Below are 23290 nucleotides of genomic sequence, written 5' to 3'. Positions count from 1 at the left end.
TAGGTGGCACAGTGAGTAGAGCACTGGCCCCGGAGTCAGGAGGACCTGAGTTCAAATCTGACCTCAAACACTTGCCACATTTACTAGCTATGTGACCTTGGGCAAGTTGCTTAACCTCAATTGCCCTGCGTTCCCCCCTCCAAAAAAAACCCAAAAAAACAAACAGAAAGAAAAATGGAGGTTAAGCATGCTCTGAAACCTTTTGCCTCATCCAACACAAGTTTTTCTTACAGGGCTCCAACTTTTACAATAAATACTCCTCAAAGACTTTACACTTTCCATTAGTGGCACTCATTCATTTGGTGTGATTTCTTCTTAGCATATGGCCTATGGTACTCTCACAAGGAAGACCTGGGGTTATGCAGCCTGGAAAAGAGACAATTTAGGGGGCAAATTGATAGCTGTCTTCAAACAGCTGAAAAAAATGTCATGTAGAAGAGGGATTAGTTTTGTTTGGCTTGGCAAGGGAAGGCAGGACAAGAAACAATGGGAGGAAACAGGAGAAAGACTGAGTTTAGTTTTACATAGGGGAAAACTTCCTAACTTTTAGAGTTGCCCAAAAGTAGAATGGGCTGCCAAAGGACCTAGTGTTGATTGAACCCTTCCCTGGAAATCTTTAAGCAAAGACTGGACAACAATTTGCTAGGGATGTTTGGAGGAGAGTTTTTCATCAAGGACAGATTGGAATAAAAGTCTTCTGAGATCCCTTTTACTGCTAAGATTCTATGATTCTTATCTCTTCTTTTCTTACTATATCCCTTATTCTGAATTTGGAATTTAAGTTGAAAGTTTCTCATCAATGCAGTTACCAATCTTGACTTCAGAGAATTTATAGTAAAGAATACCTCTCATCTCATGACAGGGAAGGATAGACCATAAGCTGAAATGAAGTATATCATTGTCAGACATTGCCAATGGGTTAATTTTTTCCTCTTAGTTGTACTTTGTTATAGGAGAGAAGTTTGTTTATATAGGTATGGGGAGGGGTAGGAGTCATAGGGACAGGACAACAGTGTAGAAGAGCATCTATAATTAATATATTTAATATATAACAATTATTATTATAATAATATAATAAAAATATTATAATAATTATATATTTATCTATAACTAATATAATTAGTACATTTCTTTTTCGTGTTTGGAGTTGAAGTTGAGGGCAATATTACCAGTACTGCTCTGAAAGGCCTCATAGAGTCAGAGATCATGTAATTCATGGCCAGAGGTGTTTCCTTTAGTGGCCTCTTTGGATTCACTCTCATTTTCTCCTAAATTCTTCTTGGCATTGATTTTTTTTCCTGGTCAGAATCTGGAGCACAGCTCCAAAGGAAAGTTTGAAAGAAAAAAAGCACCACATTTGAAATTTCACAACTCTTAAAAAGCTAGCCAATGGTATCCTATGAAGTATGATAAACTTGTAATATTCATTCCAAAGAGTTTTTTTTCTGAACCTTAGGTAAATTTTAAGTTCCATACACATTGCCAGCAGAACTGAGAGACATAGAATAAGTGAGCATAATTATAAAAAAAAGCCACAAACCAAAGCTAAGTTCTTTAAACTGTGCAAGAATCTTTTTCCTCTTATCCCTGTCCCCACTTCAGAAAGCTTCCCCCTAATGCCTCCTCTTTAAAAATATACATGTATCCAAAGAAGGCAAGAGCACACCAAATTTTTCAAAATCCAATCTTGTTCTCTTCATAACTAGAATGATCTCTTAGTTGATGTTTCTTCATTTCTGATTTAACCTCCAGTTAGTTTTATGTACTTTTTTATCCCAAAGTTTCTCTTTCAAGTAGTTATTTCAAGTAAGTTATGTGTTAATACTTACTTAACTGTACTTCTGAGATTCCTTTTGTAAAGTGAAGTATCCTTTCTTAATGTGACTGGATGCTTTCTAGTTTATCAGCTTCATAAGTCTGGATTATTATGTACTGGGTTTTCTGAGAGAACTGCATTACTTACTATAGTGATGGTACGGGGAAAAGTTTACAGGCTTGAAATCAAGAGAGGAATAAGAGTGAGGCTCTCCAAATGATTGTTAGGGTTAAGTTATTTTTTAAAAATTTTACCTTTTGGGGTCAAGTTATTTTTAATTGCAGAATCTGAGTTGGAAAGGACCTCATAGGTCGTTTAATTTAACTTTACCTAAAAAAGAATCTATTATCACAAACCTGACAAGTAGTCATCCAGCTTTTGCTGAAATATCTCAAATGAAACCAGTTCCCTCTTATTGCAACCCATTCTGCTCTTGTGTATCTCTGTTGCAGCTTTTCCTGACATGAAGCTTCAATTTTCCTTTTCTATCAATTCTACCTATGATTTCGTCTCTCTGGGGCTAAGAAGAATAAGACTTCCACAAAGCAGCCCTTCATATACTTGAAGACTGCTAGTATATTTCTTCAAGTCTTCTGGCTAAACATTTCTAGCTTTTTTATATTTGCCCTCATGTGGCATAATTTTGGGGGTCTGTATAATCTTGGCCACTCTCCTCTGGACTATCTCTAGCTTGTCTCTGACATTCCCCAAATGTGCTTCCCAGAACTGAACACATTATTCCAGATGTGATCTGACCATAATATCATTTGCATCTTTTAATGCAAACCAAAAATCTCATTAACTTTTTTGGCTGCTGTGTTATGCGGTTGACTCATCATGAGCTTGCAATCCATTAAAACTCTGAGATCTGATTCACAGGATTGGCTGTCTAGACACATCTCCACCCCACCTTATAACTGTGAAGTTGATTTTTTGAACCCAAATGTAAAAATTATATATATATATATATATATATATATATATACACACATATATATATATATATACATATGTATATGTATATGTATGTGTGTGTGTTATGTGCATATGTGTGTGTTGTTATTTTGGGGCTATTTTCAGTCATGTTTGAGTCTTTGTGATCCCATTTGGGGCTTTCTTGGCAAAGATACTGGAGTGGTTTGTGATTTCCTTCTCCAGATCATTTTATGGATAAGGAAACTGAGGCAGAGTTAAGTGACTTGGCCAAGGTCACACAGCTAATAAATATCTGAGGCTGAATTTGAACTCTCTAAAAATGAGTCTTCCTGACTCCAGGCCCAGCACCCTATCCACTGGGCCACTTAACTGCCTGTGTGTCTATGTCTGTGTGTGTATACAAATATATAAATATAATATTATATTGTCATGTCATATCATATATATCATATCATATCACATCATATCATATATCATATCATATCATATATCATACTAGATTTGGTATAGTGTTCTAGCCTACAAAAATCTTTTTGAATCTTGACTCTGTCATCTAGTCCTTCCTAAATTTGTGTCATATGCAAATTTAATGAGCATGCCATTAATCCCAGAATCTTGAGGTTAGAAGGGTGGCAAAGGCCACTGAATCCAGCCAGTGCCCGAACAAAAATCCCTTTTACAAGATGTTACCTGACAAATGTATTGGCCTGAAGACCTCTAGTAAGGGGGAACCTACCATCTCTTGAAACAATACATTCTATTTTGGAATAGCACCGATTGTTAGGATTTTTTTTTCTCTCATAAAGTTTAAATTTTCCTCTTTGCAATTTCTCTCATATTCTATACCTTTATACAACTTGTTGAGAAAATCTTTAAGATGTACAGAGAACAGAACAGATCCCTAGGGTCCTCTCTTAAAGACCCCTTTCCAAGTTGATATATTAATTAGTGACAACTCTGTAGGTTCAACCTTTAGGCTGTTTCTGAATCCACACAAATGTACTATCATTTAGCTCACAGCTCTCTGTCTTGCCCACAAGATTCAGGCAAGTGTGGAGATAGGGAGCGGAGAGAGGACGAGGGAGAGAGGGGAGGTTGAGGGAATAGGTAAAAGGGGATATAGAATGGTGTTTATGGGAATGGGAGGATAAGGGAGGACTCTCTAGAGGAGAGGGTGAGGGAATAGGTTACAGGGGGCTATTGAAGGGTGTTTAGATTTATGGGAATGGGAGGATAGGGGAGGGAACCTTGGAGGGGGTAGGCAAGTAATAGGAGGGTAAGATAGTGGCTATAAGTAAAGTAGAGGAGGCAGGAGGGATAGGAAACAAGAAATATGCACAAATATAAAAACAAAGATCAGGAGTAGAATTTGGAAAAGTATATGTCTATACATATGTATATATGTATATGTGTATGTATATATCTATGGCTGTAGAGAAATATATCCCCACTCAAATGTAGCCTCTGGAGAGAAGGAGGGAAAAAAAAGAACGAAGTAAAAAAGTGCACAGCAGAGAACAAAAGAAAACTTACAAAGAAGCAAAGAAAAGATGGAGATCTCTCAGCACAATGTGTAGTATTTATCATACAGGCTTGCTTGAAATGAAAATTTATTGTTACATATTTTGAATCCTCTCATGTTCTGCCATGCACATGACATGTTTTTCCCCATTCTTACTTTGTATTTAAGTTCCAATATTTAAGTTTATAATATGTTTTTGTTTCTTGATTTTGTATTTGTGTTCTGGTGTTTGAGTCTAAAATAAAATTAAAGAAAAAAGAAAAAAAAGAAAATACAGATATATCTTACTAGATCTTTAGTTGCCCCAAGGATGAGATGAATTCTCATGTTATCATTCTTAAGAAAACAGAATATTTGAATATCTCTTATCCTTTAAAACTCTACATTGCATTCTGTCCAGTAGAACGGAAGTTCCTTGAGGGCAGGTATTATTTTGTTTTTGCTAGCCCAGTGCTTCGTATATGGTAAGTGCTTAATAAATGTTTGTTAACTAGAATAGAATGGAATGAAATTGAAAGTTTGACAGTGATATATGTTTTCTTGTTTTCTTACCTAAGCTTTGCTTTTTTCCCCCCAGCTGCATATTGTTATCAGCAAGACCTTGGCCAAAGTGTTTATTGACTGCAAGCAAGTGGGTGAAAAAGCAGTAAATGCATCTGGCAATATCACTTCCAATGGTGTGGAAGTCCTGGGGAGAATGGTCAGATCAAGAGGACCAAAGGAAAACTCTGCTCCAGTAAGTGAAAAATAAATGAAATTTCATGAAAATTTTATTCAAAAAAAATAGCCCATGGGAACGTGTGATTGTTGCCAATTTTGTGTTGTGTGGTTAATGTTGTGTTTTATGTTCCCCTCAATTAATCATATAGAAGAACCAAGCATACCAATTGACACAAAAAATTATAATTTTACTTTGAAATAAAAATTTTCATCCTACCATTTCTATTTTCTTTGTCTTATGGATTAAAAAATGTAATATGTTGATTGACACAGGTCCAATGTCAAAAACTCAAACCAAGGCCCACTATCTTCATGAAACTTTGCGTGGCCACTCTAGCTCCTGTGTGAGCTCTGTCTCTGATCTTTAGAATGTATGTTGGTATACAACAGATTTTTTTTTAAATTGTGGATCTTTTCCAGGGGAAACATATTCAGTGCCCTTCCATAAGTGAAGGCATCAGAGAAGGAAAACACGTAGCTTCCATGCCCTTGGCAGTAAGCCTGCCTCTCTTGTATTTCTGAGGAAGGAGCCTCCAGGATAAAGTGAACTTCTTTTTTAAATTCACCTCCTCATTCTTCAAACTTTAAGCTAAGAAAATAAAATGAAGATTCTGCCATCTCCACCATAGCAGTGGGAGCTGTAATAATATGGATATCTGTTAGTCAAGAATTGAGTATTAATGGGATCCAATTTATACAACTATGAAAGAGCCATGAGAATACACCTTGACCTTTTAGGTGTCTTTGGGGGAAAGATCTCCATCTTTCTCACAAGTTGGTTGAAGAATTTGTCTATTGGTGGCATGAAAGCTACTATGAGGGAGATTTTTACTAGGTGGGCCAAAATGAATATGTATTTAAGCAACAGTTTTTTTTCTGACAAGCTGTACCTTTCATGATGTAATGAGGAATTTAAATCTTGAAGGCTTCCAGTTGGCCAGGGAAGTGCATTCCATTCATTACCTACATGGCAGAATCCTGAACACACGCTTTTGTGCCACAAAATTATACCACCCATTCACTGCTAATTAGGATGTTCTGTCATTTAAGTTATTCATTAATTAGAGCTAACAGGCATTTCATTTAAGCAAGTCTTATTTTTAATTCTAGAAGTCCAACTGTTGGAAATAATTCCTGCTCTTCCCTCCAAAAACTACCCATATTACTGGGGAGATATCTTAAAACTCAACATGTCCAAAAGTCATTATCTTCTCCCCAGAACCACCCTCCCTTTTTCCCAACTTGTGCAGGGTGGGTCACCCATATTCACAGCCTTCCCCATGCATTTTCACTGGTAGTAAGCAGATGGATGGCACAGAGTACTGGACCTGGAGTCAGGTAGATTTGAGTTCAAATTCTGCTTCAGATACATCCTAACTGTGTGACTCTGAGCAAGTCATTTAGCCTCTTTATGCCTCAGTTTCCTTATCTGTAAAATTGGAATTAATAATAGCAGCTGCCTTTCATGGTTGTTGTAAGAATAAAATGGGATATTTATGTAAAGTGCATTGCAAACATTAAAATGCTATATAAATGCTATTATTAGCTGTATCCCATGGCTAGAATATTTTCCTTTTTCATCTCTGTCTCCCGGCTTCCTTGATTTCCTTCAGCTAAATGAGATTATCTGAAGTTTATCTTGTTTACATCTTGTTTGTATGTAGTTTTTTGCATATTGTCTCCCTCATTAAGGAGAGCTCCCTGATAGCAAGCTAAGTAAATAGAGTTAAGGAAATATTGTTGTTGAAATGAAAGAGAAGTTGTTCAGTGTGGTAGAGAGTGGATTTGGAGTTAGGAAGGCCTGGGTTCAAATACTGCCATGTATGCTTGCTAGCTGGATAACTAAGCTAACTTCTTCAGGGCTCAGTTTCCTCAACTGTAAAATGAAAGAGTTGGACTCAATGACCTCTAAGGTCTTTTCCAGCTCTAAATCTATAATCCTGTGAATGGAATTGAGCTGAATATCACTCATTTGCATCGTTCACTCTGCCTGACCATTAGTGGTATGTTCCATGCATGGAATCGACAGCATTCCAACCCCATAAATCACACTTTTTCCTAATTGCACCACTTACATAAGACTTGGACTCCAAATGTCTAGCCAATCATCTATGAAGGAAAAACAAAAAGGGTCTTTGGAACTCAGGCCTCTGGATGACAAAAGTTGTACCCCTGCCACAATAGAAAAGCAATTCAACAGAGTCCCTTCTGTGGTCCAATTCCAGCAATAACAGACAAAAGGCAAATTTACAGCAGTCAATCATCAAAGGGGTTCTTTGTGAGGGCAGTAGAAGAGAAAGGGTTGCTTTTGTTTGAACCTAGCAGCCTATAAAGGATTACTTAGCTGATTTGCAAACTGCCCACTCATCAAACAATTTGATTGTGTTGAAATGGACTCTATTAAAGGCTGAATTGGAGGCTCAGGTCTGGGGAATGAGGCTTCTTCATTGTCTGTTAGACAGATAACACAAAGTTCATTTCTCAAGTTGTGGCCTGTGTAAGCCACAAATTAAGATGTTTACACCCAAATATTGCTGTCATAGATAGGTGTTGAATTTTTGTAATTTTAGGCTTATGCCTGTTCCTTTATTTTCTGCTTTAGAAAGTTGGGGATGGAAGGGGGAGAAGGTAGAGGAAATAGGCAAATATCTGGTTAGTCCAGACAGAAAAATGTGGATCTGAGAGGGCTCAGCAGCTACCAAAAAAAATCTATACTTCTTTGGATCCTGAGCAAATTTGAAATGAGTCCCCAAGTACTGGTTGATCATAGACAGCTCTAGAGATTTAGCTATGCATTCATGGCTCCCTCTTCCCCAACAAATTCATTTTAAAGGCTTTTGGGTGGAGCAAAGATGAATAGCTTTAGAGAGAGTGTAACTACTGTGTTGAATTCACACATTCTTAGATGGAAAACAACTTGCAGACAAAATCTAAGCGGGCAAGATCTTATAAGGAATGGCTGCCCTCTCTGCTGGGACTGAATTAACAAGCAGATCTTAACTTAGCTGTCAAAACACATATGGGTGGAAACTTAGACAATTCATATACCACATCTTTGACCCTGGCCATCCGTTTTATTTTTGCTTCTTTGTCCTACTCTGGTAGCTAAAAGGATAAAAATACCACCAGTTAGGGCAGTGCCTATACGTTTGTGAGCCTGTGACAAGACCATATTCCTTAGTCTCCCTTCCCTACCCCGCCCCCATTCTCTTCCAGTTCCATGCATCACTTATTCCAGACATATTTATTAAGCATGTCTAGCACTGTGCTATGTGTTATGGGAAATATAGGAATAGGGACTAGACCAGTGATTTCAGTAGTATATGGGTAACTCCGTGTATGGATAATTTCCAGTCTCACTCTACCAATGCAAATCTACACTATATAGCCTTAAGGGGTTGCCTGGGGCCTTGGGAAGGTAAAGGACTTGCCCAGGGTCACACAACTAGTATGTATCAATATGAGACTTGTACTCAAGTCATCCTGGCTCTGAGACCAGCTCTTTTATGTATTCCCCAACATTTCCTGCCTATCTACTATGCCATGCTGCTTGAAAGCATAACAAGAAGTGTTATTAAGCATGAAATATGTGTGGCATTTCTAAAATTGTCCAGTTTGCAAGAACAACTGCTGAAGCCGAGCTCTGGGCCAATGGCACCTTATTAAAGGGTCCCTGGCCCTCTCTAGTGAAGCAGACCTCCGATCTTCCTCATGCCCTGAGATGCCCCCTTCCTCCAGGGCCTTAGTTTTATAGTGCTTGATATCTAGAAAACACAGGTGGGGCAGGTGCATTGGGCACAACAACATTAGTTGAAAATTGGTCCTAGTCCTCCTAGAATGTTTTATTATTACTATAATTTATTATTATTATATTTTAGTATGTTATATATTATATAATATAATATATTATATAATTTAATAATATAGTTTCTGCTCCAGTATAGCTTAAAATCCTGTTGGACAAGACAAGGGTTACATACATGAAACAAATCGACAGTATATTATCAAATACTTATTAATAATCACAATACTAATATTTCTATATGGCACTTTCTAGTTTACAATGCATTTTCACTTACATTAAATACTTTTATACTCTCACCACCGAAATTAGGTGGGTATAGGTAGTACTCATTTTTCATATATGAATAAACTTAGATGTAGAGAAATTGTTTTGTCCAAGTTCATATTATGAGTCAGTTGTTGTTCAGTCGGCTTTGACTCTTCATGATCCCATGGACTGGACCGTACATGAGTTTTCTTGGCAAAGATACTGGAGTGGTTTGCTGTTTCCTTCTCTCGATCATTTTACGGATGAAGAAGCTGAGGCAAATAGGGTTAAGTGATTTGCCCAGGGTCATAAAGCTACTAAATGTCTGATGCTGGATTTGAACTCAGGTCTTCCTGACCAAGCCCAGTCCTCTATCTACTGAACCACCAAGCTGCTGCTTCTTTTTTCATTAGAATGTGAATTTCTGAGGGCAAGGACTGTCTTGTTTGCTTGCATTTGTATATTTAGCAATTAACGTAGTGCCTGGCGCATATTAAGCACTTAATAAATGCTTTATTTATCATCTTCTAAATGGCATTTTAAAGCCACATTTAAAATTTGAAAGTTTGGCATTCAACTACAAGAACTATATTGCAAATATCTTTATTTTACCCTCCTCTATATAAAAGTCTTTGCAAAGTTCTTAAAGTTATATGTCTTAGATTTTAAAGAAAATACAGCTTTAAAAAGCAATATATGAAAGTTTATTCATAAGATGAAGGCATTTTACATGATTATTTCCCCTAGTAACTGACTATAGCTAACGAGAGGGTGCAGGTACTGTGTGCGCACGTGTTCGTGTGTGTGTGTGTGTGTGTGTGTGTGTGTGTGTGTGTGTGTGTGTGTACCCATATCAATGAGATCACAAATACCCTGGAGTATTGGAATATGGACGTAAGTATATCATAGGTGTCTGTATAAAGCAGGTTGGGTATACTAGCACTGACTAGATGAATATTGCCATTGGGTCATTCCCTACTTCTTAGTGAAAAGACCAATCAGAATGTTACGATAGAGTGTTGACCCACCTAGCTCATACTCTGATACAAGGGTGTGTGTATGTATTCTAACATTTTAATTCTCCAATGGATCTGTGCTCTCTATAATCTGAGTATTCCCTCCAGGGTTACATATCAGAACCCATCCTTGCTTGACATAGGTGTGTCTGCAAATATTTATATGCACAAGTTCACTTTCTTTGAACTAAAAGGATGTTAGAACATTTGTTTGATGGATAATCAGGAGCACCCACTCAAACAAGGGAGAAAAATTTCTGAGTGAATGCAGAAGACTCTAAAATGACAGCACTGCAGACACCTACAAAAATATGAAGTGTATGCAAAGGAAGCGTTGTTCACTTCATCCAAAGTAAATCAGAAGAGATAGCCCACATGGCATGTTTAAATGGCAGGATTGATTTCGTTGAGCCATATAAGCATATAGTTAAGCAAGTCAGATGGTGAATTGGCAGATAATTCTGCAGTCTCTCCAAACACTCTTATCCATTATGTATTTCTCCCCAGTGGCACATTTCAATTGCTGATAAATATTTTATCATTTGAGATGGTTGGGTGGTATCATTTTTGTTGTTTTAAAAAAACTTTCTCAAGAAAGAATGATGTTTCTCAGAATTATTAAAATAAATTAGAAATTATTAAACATAAAATGCTTTTTCCTATGGAAGTCTCCATATCAAGATAAATAACCCAACCACTTGGTGCAGGAAACTTTCACATCTTAATAGAGTCCATCTGATGTTGTATTCTAGTGGGCCCCAAATGTTCTTAGGCAAAGCAGCATCCTTAGGTTAATCCAGAGTTTCAGTATTACATCTTTAGCCAAAAGACTTGGTTCCTTGAAAAAGAAACCAGAAGAAAACTTGAGCCTGTGGTTTTGGGGATTAATGGCGCTCAGATTTCATAGTTCCAATCTGTCCTATTGCTAGGAGTTTTCTCAACAGGGTTCTTTAACAGATTAAGATGATTTTCACTTAGAGGTAGCTGGAAATAAGCTAATGATCTTTTTCTGCATCATCGTGATGAGGATCCATCTTGATGCAATTCTTGGCTTTGCAGTCACTCCTGCATACTGAAGGATTCCATTATGAGAGAAAGGTGTAGGAGGTTTTTACACCAAATTTCACTGAAATGTCAATTTTCATTCCATATCTCCTTGGTTTTTCTTTATTTGTTTATATTAATAATCAGCAGGAAATAGCTTTTAACATTTTTTTTGTTGTTTAGTCTTTTTTCATTCATGTCTGATTCTTAATGACCCCATTTGGGGTTTTCTTGGCAAAGATACTAGAGCAGCTTCCTATTTTCTTCTCCAGCCAATTTTACAGATGAGGAAATTGAGGAGAACAGGGCTAAATGACTTGCCCAGGGTCACATAGCTAGTAAGTGTCTGAGGCTGGATTTGAACTCAAAGTCTTCCTGACTTCAGCACCAGCATTCTATCCACTGCACCATCTAGCTGCCCATTCTCATTTGTAAAAAGTGAATGATAGTACCTACCTCCCAGGGTTGTTGTAAGAATCAAATGAGATAATAAAATGCAGTGCTTAGCATAGTGCCTGGAACATAGTAAGCATTATAGAAATATTAGCTATAAAAACAAAGCAAGGAATTAAGAGGTTCCAATAATTGGTAAAGGTAAGATCTGTTGCCAAGAAACAAAACTTTGATTCCTATCTCCTGGCTCCTTTTTTTTCTAGGTTGTCTTTTCTCCTTTTATAAAAGGAAAAATTGTATAGGATGAAGATTGGGGATAAAGATAGGATGAAGATTAATAGGACTGACTTAATAAGCTTTTTCTTATACTCCTACTAGAGCTGAGTGGGGCAAGGGATGACAGTGTAATGAATATTGGTAATACATCCCAAGAGCAGGAAGTGAATGTATCTCCTGTGTATATAAGTGGAGATAAACTGTATAAGTCACCATAGCAATGTTACTGCAGAATTTCTCAAACTAATCTAGCTATGAAATATTTGGGGCTTAAAATATATTGATAGAATCTATAAATATCAGTTCAGTTAGTCTGGAAGTATGAAATACATCCATGACTGTGGGAAAGGGAAGAGTGTGGGGAAAATTTTGAAGCAAAATATTGAAATGTTTGGTATGTGTTATTAGGATTTTGATGCATATTTATTTAATGTTTGCATTAATTATCTTATATTCAGTATCTTATATAGTAGAAATACTACAAACAGAAATGTTTTCATTTTCACATAAAAGAGAGCATGTTTAGGGAAATGACTAACTAAACTTATTTTTATCTATTATTTCCTGATTTCCTAAACTTATTTTTAGGCCTTTGTTTACTTTCATGTTGACAAATGTGTGGCTGTTACTTAATATAAAAGTAGTTGTGATCATAAATTTCTCTTATTTAATAATATTTCTTTTTTTCAATTTGGTTAATCCCAGTTCCAGCTACAGATGTTTGACATTGTTTGTTCTACTTCATGGGCCAATAGAGACAAATGCTGTGAACTCCCAGGACTGGTAAGAATTCTACATTTGTTGTCTTTTTGTTGTCTATTTTTAAAAAATCAGAATTCATTTATATCAAATTTAAATTGCTCTTAAGATAATGTTTATTCCCTGTGTGATCCACTCTTTCTATTTCTATGAGAACACAGTCTGAATTTGAATGCAAGTTATTTGTTGTTGGGGCAGAACTGTCGTAAGTATTGGGTTGCTGGTGACTGGTTGTTGTCCTTTGTTCTTGAAGAGGACCAAAATGACATTACTATGCTGGTTGGAGTCAAAGTACAGTGTGTCCAATTGTGGCTGATCTGACTAATAAGAGCATAGGAGGCTCTACTACAGGTTGAGCACAAATGGTCCAAATAAACTGATGACTATCCAATGGCCAAAGGGCATAGCAAAAGACACTTAGAAGTGATAGATTATGTTTTCTCCCTTTATATAGGAGAAATTGTATAGGATGAAGATTGGGGATGAAGATTAATAAGACTGACTTATTAAACTTTTTCTTATACTCCTAATAGAGCTGAGTGGGGTGAGGGATGACATGGAGGAGATGGGTTTGGGATGCCAGTGGTTTCTGAAAGTAGTGTGAGTAGCTTCAAGAGGGTTTCTGTCCAGATGTTTCTGCCCAAAATTGAATCTTCTCATTCAAAAGCCTCTGTTCTAATACCTTAGCCCTACCATGGCACTTTGATGCAGTTTATCAAACCAAAATTTAACTTGAAGAGGAATTCTTGGTTGCTCACTGGATGCTAGAATACCCTATGAGGTGTTAGTATAGCTATTAACTCCATATTGCCCATGAGGAAACTAAGGCTTTGCCAAATTATGTGATTTGCTGATGGGATCACTAAAAGCACTGTGTAATTTCCCAAGCGTGATGTAGTCAGCTTTCTTCCTTCTGTTCTGGGTTCAACTCTTTGTCTATCTACAATGCGTGGTTAAGATGGTCTTTGCCGTCATTACTATCAAATATCATTCAGATAGATTATATATATATGTGTGTGTGTGTGTATGTGTGTGTATGTATATGTGTATATACACATACACATACACACACACATGGATTCTAAGGGATAAAGCACTAAGTGAATAGATTCATGTCCCATCTTTTAGAAGCAAAAGTTCTCAAATGGATTATGGTAGACAATAATAGTTGGTACCTTAATAATCAAGACCTGATAAGTATAGAGAAATGGATGTGAGGAAGAAGTTGTACATAATGGAAAACATCATGATTGTTTGAGGACACCATTGTCTTTCCAGGCACCAAGGTTCACATCCTAGGAACCATACTTGAATCTTCATTCTCTCCTTACTGTCCAATATCTAATTAAATGTCAACAAAAGCATAGAATTATGCAAAATTATACAAATAAAAGCACAGATCTTATGGGGAAAATCAGGCTAAGAGGCATAGTGCTTAAAAACTTTGTCAGTGACACATTTAAAAAAAGATAAGAACCCAATTTTAAAAATGGCAGAGTTGTATACATGGTACATGTTACATGTACCATGTATATATGTTAAATGGGTAAGGAATACATAAATACAATAGCATCCCTGTCACTGGTCTTGAGCTGCTGTTTGGCCTATACCCCTGTTGCTGCATGAGTAGGTTAAGCAGTCCAACTTGGGTAGGGGGAGAGGTGGGGAAGTGAGAGAAGGGAGTAGGGTTGCAGGTGGTACAGACCAGCTCTCCTTTGCCCTCAGCTCCCACTTCACCAGAAGATATACCATTAATATGGCACTTTACCTTGAAAAATGCCTCGTTTGATTGTGGAAGTGACCATCAGAAGGGTTGCAGCTGGCAAATTATTGTGAAGTGGTAGTTTTCTGCATTCTAGATATTCCTCATGGAAGAAATTGAGCAGAAGCAAACTTGAAATTCATGTTATGTTCCCTATGTTCCCATCATGTTGGAACAAATTCACATTTTTTAAAACATTCATTACAGCAGAACTGACTATACCTACACAAATCTTTCATTTCTACTCCCCCCGCCCTTTGTCTTCATTCACACAGCAACCACACAAATATAGACAACCATCACCTCTTGACTGGACTACTGATATATTCCCAGTCTCCAGCTCCTCTCTTCTCTAATTGCCACTTAGAACAGCTGCCAAAATAATCTTTCTAAAGCACAGATCATACTATGTTGCCCTTTCTGGTTCACGAATCTTCAGTGGCTCTCCATCGCATGTAGGACAAACTCCTCAGCTTGCCATTAAAAGCTCTTCTTTTTCTGTTTCCAGACTGCCTTTCCAGACTTTTTTTTTCAACATTATTCTCTTTCACATATTTTATAATGTAATCCAACTGGCCTATTTGTTGCTGTTGTTCAGTTGTGTATGACTCTTCATGACCCCATTTGAGATTTTTCTTGGCAAAAATACTGAAATGGTTTGCCATTAAGTTCTCCAGCTCATTCTGTAGATGAGGAAACTGAGGAAAACAGGGTTAAGTGACTTGCCCAGAGTCATACAGATTTGACCTTAGAAAGGAGAATCTTCCTGACTGGCACTCTATCCACTGTGCCATCTAGCTTCCACCAGCCTACTTGCTGTTTCCTAAAAGCAACTCACTATCTCTTGCTTATATATATTTGCATAGACTGTCCTCCTAAGTCTTAGAATCTTGAGCTTTCTTCAAGCTTCCTTCCACTCAGTTACCACCTTGTAATGAAGTTTCTCCTGAGCCCCTTATTGGCATTGTCTCTCTCTGCAGATTATCTTGCATTTAATGACTTGTTTACGTCTTGAATCCCCAGTAGAATATTTTAAATTTTATCTGTCTCCTCAGCTTTCAATGTTTATACAATACATGCTTATCATAGTACTCCCCTTCTCATAATTCTACATTCCAGTCCATCTGGCTAACCCTCTCTTCTTACCGTGCTCTCTCCTTTCTCTGTCTCTTTGATTGTGGCTCTTTTCACATTAGGAATAGACTTCAACCACCCTCCATTTCTGTTGACTGAAGACCCTCTTCTCCTTTGAGGTGCAATTCAGATACCACCTACTTCGTGCAGTCTTCCCTGAGCCCCCCAAGTGAAAGTGACATGTCCCTCCTAGCTTGTTCGTTTTTTGTTTTTCTGATTGCTTTGCCTGGCTCTCTTTTGTTCCATCACATTCTACCTTGCACTTCCTGGCTTGTGTGGATGTTGTATCAATTCCCCAATGCCAAGAGTGTAACTTCCTTAAGGGGGCAGACTCTGTGCCAATTTTCACCTTTCTGTCTCTATCGCCTATGACTAATGACTAGCATACAGAAGGTGCTTAAAAGACAAAAGATTGTTTAAAAAAATTTTTTTAAAAAGAAAACCAAAGTCATTCAGTCAACAGACATTAAGAACTTAAGCGCTAGATCCTAGACTAAGCACTGGGGTTACAAAGAAAAGCAAAAGCAAAAAAAAAAAATTAAATAAAAACAAAGAAAATTGTCTAGCATATTCATTTATTTATTTATTGAAAACCTTTAACTTCAAATATTTTAAAACATTTCCCCTGGCTTAAAAAAATACTGGCAGAGGATATTTTTTAATATTTGGCTATTTCTTTTTTTTTTTAACAGAGGGATGAGGAAAATTGTCCAGCTCTTCCACATTCCTGTTCCTGTTCTGAAATTAGCAAAGGGGCATCAGGACCTGCTGGTCCACCTGTAAGTATTGAATAAATGTTGGTTTTCTCCAAGAATAAAGATCTCTAATATTTACATTTGAAACCATTTCTTTCTAAGCCCCAGGACTTGATTTCTGACTGAATGTTTCCAACATGAATACTCATATTGTACCTGAAAACCTCTTCCTGTGCTAATCCTAATTTATACATGCCCAAGGCAGTGTTTGAGGCCTCTTAGATAAATTATTTCCTAATTGGGGGCAAAGAAATTCATCCCTTTGTCATGCATTTTCTTTCTTTCTTCTTTTTTTTATTGGATGAAGTTGGAATGCTATTACAAACGTAAGACTTTATTCTTCTTATTGCTATATTGCAATATATTCTAGGACTTTAGTGGATCTGTGAGATCCTTCCCTGCCTGATGTGGACACTTCTTCCATTGATGCAGATTGTAACCCATTCATTCCTTCTCCACCTATACATATCTTGCCTATGCTTCCTCTGGATCCTCCACAGAGGGTCCACCCAAAATGCTAAAGGTTTTCCATCCAGATTGTCTTATATATCATGGTTATTATACAGCTGTAGGACTGTCCATCTATTGCTCTTGTCATGTGACCATCCCACCTCTTTTTCCAATCATATTTCCTCAGTGATATCAATTATGCCATGTGAGAGGCAGAGTGGAATAGTGTGGATAAAGAGTTGGCCTTGGAGGCAGGAAGCTCCCCTCTGACACATACTGGCTAATTATGGCTGACCTCATAGTACTCTAGACAAATGTGTTAATATGGGTCTTTTCTTTATCTCAGAAGTCTCAGTATCAATGAAACCACAGTTCTGGTGCCTATCCCTTGTGTTAGACCTATGTGTAGAGGGCATTGTTGGATATGCTACAGAATACTTGTATTTACAATATATCTTTCTATTGTCCTTTGGGACACCTATAACTTTAATTCATTGGAGATTGTGGCACTCCAGTTTTCTTAATCATATAGTGTCACCTGGGGAACATTTCTGTTCAAAAAGATGTCTTTATGTGAAGGATCAGCTTGAGAGCATTAAAACACTGCAGTTTCCTACATGCAATCCAGAAATGCAGAGAGTTAAAAATATTGCACAGTGGATAGAGTACTGGACCTGAAGTAAGAAAGACTCATCTTGCTGAGTTCAAATCTGACCTCAGACACTTACTAGATATATGACTCTAGGCAAGTCACTTAATCCTGTTTGCCTCAGTTTTTTATCTGTAAAATGAGCTGGAGAAGGAAATGGCAAACCAATCCAGTATCTTTGCCAAGAAGAACCCAAATGGGGTCAGGAAGAGTCAGACATGACTGAAAATGACTGAACACACAAAAATATTGCTGATGAAAAGAAGGTAGAATTTTATCAAATTTTAGTATTAGTCACTAATGTTAACATACTGTTCTATACATTTGGGGATGAGAACTGGACCTGTTTCATTGATATAGGTAACTCCTAAGTGAGGGGATCTCTACCAAAACAGGTCAGCACCTTTTTTACTACCTATATCCTTAGAGAGTTGCCTGGAACAGACATGTAAGATGTCCTGCCTGTGACCCTGCAGTCCTGCAGTACTGTTGAGTGCGGGAACCAGATTAAAATGTAATCAGGAAATATCTAGAAAAATAAATAAAAATATAATAGAACATAGACATTGGTTTTCTAAGTCACTGTGGCCTGCAGAGATCCTTATGTATTGTCTAGTGGCACCCATTTCTCTTTAGTTTGACACCAGCAGCCTAGAGAAAAGAAAGGTTAATTGACTTGTCAAGGGTCATGCAGCCAAAAAGTGTTAAAAGTGGGATGTAAAGCCAGTTACTCCTGGGTTCAAGGCCAGCTCTCTAGCTACTATACAGCAGCTACCTCTTTCCTGTTTTACATATATAACCTCATTTGATCCTCACAACCCTTTGAGATGGGCAGGTATTAGAGGTATATATTGTCATCTTCATATTATAGATGAAGATAGCTCTGAGTTCTCTGAGACTCAGAGGTTAAGTGGTTTGCTTGTGTCATTATTTAAAGCACTTTCTTCTGACCTGAACTCATTCCCTGATCAAAATATATTTACTGATGTATTAACTTGAGTATGGCCATACAGCTTCTGGTCATAATCCTGTACATTAAGTGCTGAATTTTTCATAAATTTAGTTTTTCATTGAATGGATTATTAGGCTTATCTCTTTTGAGTAATCATGGATCTCACTGGGGAAGCCCTGTAGTGCTCTGAGGATTGAGGCAATCACAGATCATCCCACAATATGATCAGCAAACAGGAGCACGTGGAGAACTTCAACATCTTTGGTATCATCGATATTGTTGGAAGTTGGAAGGGACACTGTAGGCTATGGAGTCCAATCTCCTTATTTCACACAAAGGGAATGTGAGGCATAGAGAGGCTGAGTGACTTGCACAGAGTTACGAATCTACTAAGTGTCTGAAACAGGATTTGAAATCAGGTCGTCCCATGCCAGATTCAGCGTATTATGCTGCCTAGCTGCTCAGGGAATCCTTATTCCATTTACACCTTCTACAACACATTTTCCATTATAGTAGTGAATACCTTTGGTAAGCATGAGTTTCCCTGTTTTATTCCTCTTTACATATTGTTACAAAGAAAGGAAATGAGGGAAACTACAACTAAATTTAGAATAATTAGAACCAGGGTATTCACATCCTTCTTCAAAGACTTTTTTTGTACTTCCCATGATGCTGTTTTTCACCTTGTGCCAAATTGTCAAAGCAAATGTGTGTTTCTTTGAGAAGGACAAGATATCAATAGTTTATTGTTAGAGAACTGCAAGTCTTTTGAGGCTGATGGGGCAAGAAAACAGGGTCAGTAGTTTGAATAAGTAGTGGAAACCAAAGTCTTATAGGACAACTTTTTTCCAAGACCTGTCATTTAACGTTTGACTTTATACTAAGCAGGACTGGCATGTTAGACATTTCTACAGTAGATAACCCAGACTGACAGTTGGCTTGCAGGATGAAAGTTCATTCCAGGTTGGCTCCAATCATATAAATTTTCCTACTTTTTACAGTTCAGCAAATCTGTTTTTTCACAAACGAAGAACCTTCTGGAGTTATTTGGAATGGATCCTGGCAATTCCTTTTTTATCTTTGGCACAGAGTATCTCTTCAACATTAAGCATGCAATCCAATTTTCTCTGTATTTTATGGCACACATTTACCTATCGTTTTCTATTGAAAATGGAAATTCATTCTCTGCCTTACTCTAAATCACCCTGCGGTATTCTAGAGAAACAACAGTCATTTCATTCTTCAGATTATTTGAAGATTTTCTGCCCTTAGCCAAAATCATCCTTCCATACATATGGAGCTAGCCTTGAACTCCATGAAAGCCACATGTGGTTCTAGCAATTTACTGCACAGAGGAGCTGTGCCCTAAGGTGGTCGTATGCAAGATGAATTCAACTTGTTCTGCCTGATTCCAAAGGGCATAACTAAGAGTTGAAATGGGTAGAAACAATGGGTAAGTTTTTATCCCACATGGGTTGTTAGATGGTTGGTAAAGATTTTCTGGACAGGTTTTGGAAATAACCCTCATTTTCCTGAGGCTTGCATGAAATACTTCTGTTTATTTGATTTCTCTATCCTTTTTCTTTGCTAGAACTCAAGGGAATCATAGAAATAACTTGTAACATAGAAGATTTTAAGAATTAACCATTTTATATACACTGGCATTCAAAGTTAATAGAGACAGCAGAAGGTGAAATAAATCAAAGTTGGGGAGAGAGGGGCAAGGAGAAGGAAGATGAAGTCCCAAGGAAGAAAGGAATGAGAAATTTCAGATATGAATGACAAATTTCATTCGGAAGGCTTGAGAAATAGGATCAGGGAATCATACAATTTCAGCCTTGGAAAAGAAATGTCTAATCCAGCTCATACCTAAATGGGAATTCCTCTTTAATATTCATGGCATATAGTCATCCAAACTTTGCTTAGGTAGCTTCAGGGAAAGGGAACCCATTATCTCCCAAAGTAGCCAGTTCCACTTTGGGATAGCTCTGATTGCAAGGAAGTCTTTTCTTACAGCAAACCTTCCTTTCTATAACTTTTACTTATTGTTCCTTGATCTGCCTTCTGGGGCCAAGTAGAAAAAACTTAATCCCCCTTTCATATGATAGCCCTTCAAATATTTGAAGATAGCTGTCATATCCCCCACCCAGTCATCTTCTCTTCCAAAGCAATCCCACCCATAACAGAACAATTGTTGCAGAACAATTTGTGAAAAAATACCCATTCCCACTGATGAAACCTAATTCTTAGTTGGTAGTATATATGGTTGCTGGAAAAGAATGCTAAAGTAAAAGCTGTATTATGGCATACATGTAAAAAGACTTGTGTTTTGCTTAGATTGAGCTTTTCCTTACATTATTGTTACATTAAATGTTATTATCATCATTCAAAGAGTAGGATTTATTTAGGGTATGCCATGTGCACCAGTACTGTGCTTTGCAGTAGGGGATATAATAGAAGTACATCAAACATCATGCTTCAGACATATTCAGACAATATGATCATACATTGACACATCAGGAGAAGCCATCCAAATTTAATTGGGAAGAAAAGTATCTTGGATGTTTGAAGGAATGAATATCTAGCCCTTTGTCACTGGCAAATGAGTGAAAGATCTATTAATGTTGCCACACCCCAAGTCTGGTCAGAGCTTCCCTAGGATCTTTTGCACTGACCAGTAGAATACCCGGAAAACTAATTATTACTTGCAGGGGGATAATTTTTTCCCAGGGAGCGAGGTATTAAGTGGCAATAATGAAGCATGTAGATCATCAGAAAAAATTCCTAGTTTAATACAAACACACAGGTCTATCAAAATGCCTCATGTAACAATAGGATCCTTAAGAATAATTCTAAACATATAAGAAACAATTATTCTTAAAAGGGAGACAACACATATTTATTAAGTACCTACTATTATCCAAGCACTGTGGTAAGTTCTGGGGTTACAAATACAAACAAAAAGAAACAACAGCTCCTGCCCTCAAGAAGCTGACATTCTACTAGAAGGAGAGGACATACAAAAAGGAGCTGAAAAAAGAGAAAGAGGGAAACATGTCCATAAGGGCATGGTGTTCAGAAATCTGGAAAATCAGAATTAGAACTGGGAGAGGAATGAAGGTTGCCACTCCCTAAAATGGAAGTCCTGTGAAGAGCTCACCAATGGAAGAAGGGTGCTGGCTTGGTAAAGGGACACTCCAGAATGAGATAGCCCCAGTGAACAACGGATCTTTCATCATGAGAAGACCCCCATGTGTGAAAGGAAGTTCTAAAGTGAGACATCAGCTGAGGCATCATGGCAAAGTCCAAAAAATCATATGCAAAGCCAAGAGAAAAATGAAAGTTGGCTCCTTGGGCCCTCCTCCTTGGGAGTCTGGAAGTAGATTATTGGTTAATACCTATGCTAGTCACAGTGGGGCTTCCCAGGCAGCCTCTTGAGCAGGGTGGAAGAATCAAGGACTCTAAAAATACTTGGAAGAGAACAGAGCAGTAGAGTGACAGGACGTAGAGAGGAGAACCAAAAAGCTTCTACTCACTTAGTCACCAGGTAGAGAAAATGAGCTGGAATGGAACCCAATGCCTGCTTTCCTTCCCAATAGGCATGGAAAGGAGCAGTCTCAGAAGAGCAATGTCTTGAATCCCTAACTACTCTGTCCTTTATAGTCAGGTCATATCCTTTCCACTGTGTTATTTTTTTGTGGGATCTAGTCTTGCTCAGCTCTGAGTTCTTGAGGAATGGAAGTAAGCTTATGCCTTTTATAGAATCCAAGCTCTGCCATTTCTCAAAGGCATTGGAGCTGTCCCCTTCCTTTTGTATAGAAACAAGTTACTTTTGGACCAAAGAACTCTTGCCCCATTAGTAAACAGAAACCTGCTGCCTCAGTTCAGTCATCATGATTCATTGGGGACTATTCTTTCCCGAAAACTAGTGTGCTGTCTGAACCCAAGTGAGGGGGGGATGGGTTATTTTGCCTCTTTCCACCACTCCCTCATTCCATTCCAGACAGATGTAATGTGGTGTTAGTTAACAACTTCAGATATTGCTAAAGCTAGCTGAATAGGCATGCTTCTAGTCTTGATTGAAATGAAAGTAGAGCCAAGTGGAATATTTTTATTACCAAATCCTAAATGAATTTAGGAAAAAGTATTAACATCAATAAGCAAATATGATATTCACTTGGCTAGTAAATGACATGAAGGAAGATCTTGCATCTTTTTTATTTTAACATTTTAAACCTAAAGCATCTGAGGCAATATATCTAGTGAATAGTACATTCAGTTTTATTGATGATATATCTTAAAAATCACCAAGAAATCCATCTTTATTAATTTTATCCCTTCATTCATCATTGTTTGTCTTTAAAAACAATTATATGTGTATGTGTATATATATATACATTATATATGTATACACACACACACACACACACACACACACACACACATATGTATATGTTCCTGAAGGGACAGATGAAAAAAAACTAAAAGAATTTTATACCTATGAAACAAACAACACAGAAATGATACTCAAGTTTTAAATATTTTCCAAGATATTCAAAATGGATAAAATTATAGGATGAAAAGAAACTGTTCTGGAGGCTTAATTATATATAGATTTAACTGACACATAATCGACTGGCACAGTGGGCCTGGAGCCAAAAAGACTGGAGTTCAAATCCTGCCTCAGATACTTACTAACTGTGTGACCCATGGCAAGTCATTTAATCCCTATCTACCTCACTTTCTTCATATGTAAAATAGGTCTAATAATAACACCTGCCTTTCAGAGTTGTTATGAGGTTGAAATGGGATGATATTTGTAAAGTACTTTGCAAACCTTAAAGCACTACATAAATGCTGGCCATTATTATTATTGTTAATAATAATGATTTTATTGATGACAATAATCACGAATAACGGCATTCCATGGTCAGGTCCAAAATTTTGTTCTTTGTCATTCTTCTGAAGTTTTACTCTACCCAGCCTCCTTCCCCAAAGATATCACCTCAACAACAACAAAAATTTTAAAAAGGGACATAAAGGATCATTTGATCC

The 23290-nt window shown here is 37.3% G+C and overlaps 1 protein-coding gene across 2 annotated transcripts in view; it reads left to right on the top strand.

The window, feature by feature from the left end:
* COL14A1 (collagen type XIV alpha 1 chain) overlaps positions 1–23290 on the top strand; it is a 254847-nt gene that overhangs the window by 159952 nt on the left and 71605 nt on the right. For both annotated transcript variants that reach the window (XM_036760560.1, XM_036760567.1), the window contains exons 34-36: positions 4852–5010; positions 12480–12557; positions 16122–16208. In XM_036760560.1, coding sequence (XP_036616455.1) covers positions 4852–5010; positions 12480–12557; positions 16122–16208 — 324 coding nt within the window. The remainder of the gene's footprint in view (positions 1–4851; positions 5011–12479; positions 12558–16121; positions 16209–23290) is intronic.

This window comes from Trichosurus vulpecula, chromosome 1 (genome assembly GCF_011100635.1).
Source record: "Trichosurus vulpecula isolate mTriVul1 chromosome 1, mTriVul1.pri, whole genome shotgun sequence".
Classification (NCBI taxonomy): Eukaryota; Metazoa; Chordata; class Mammalia; order Diprotodontia; family Phalangeridae; genus Trichosurus; species Trichosurus vulpecula.
This window is presented reverse-complemented; position numbering and strand designations above follow the sequence as displayed.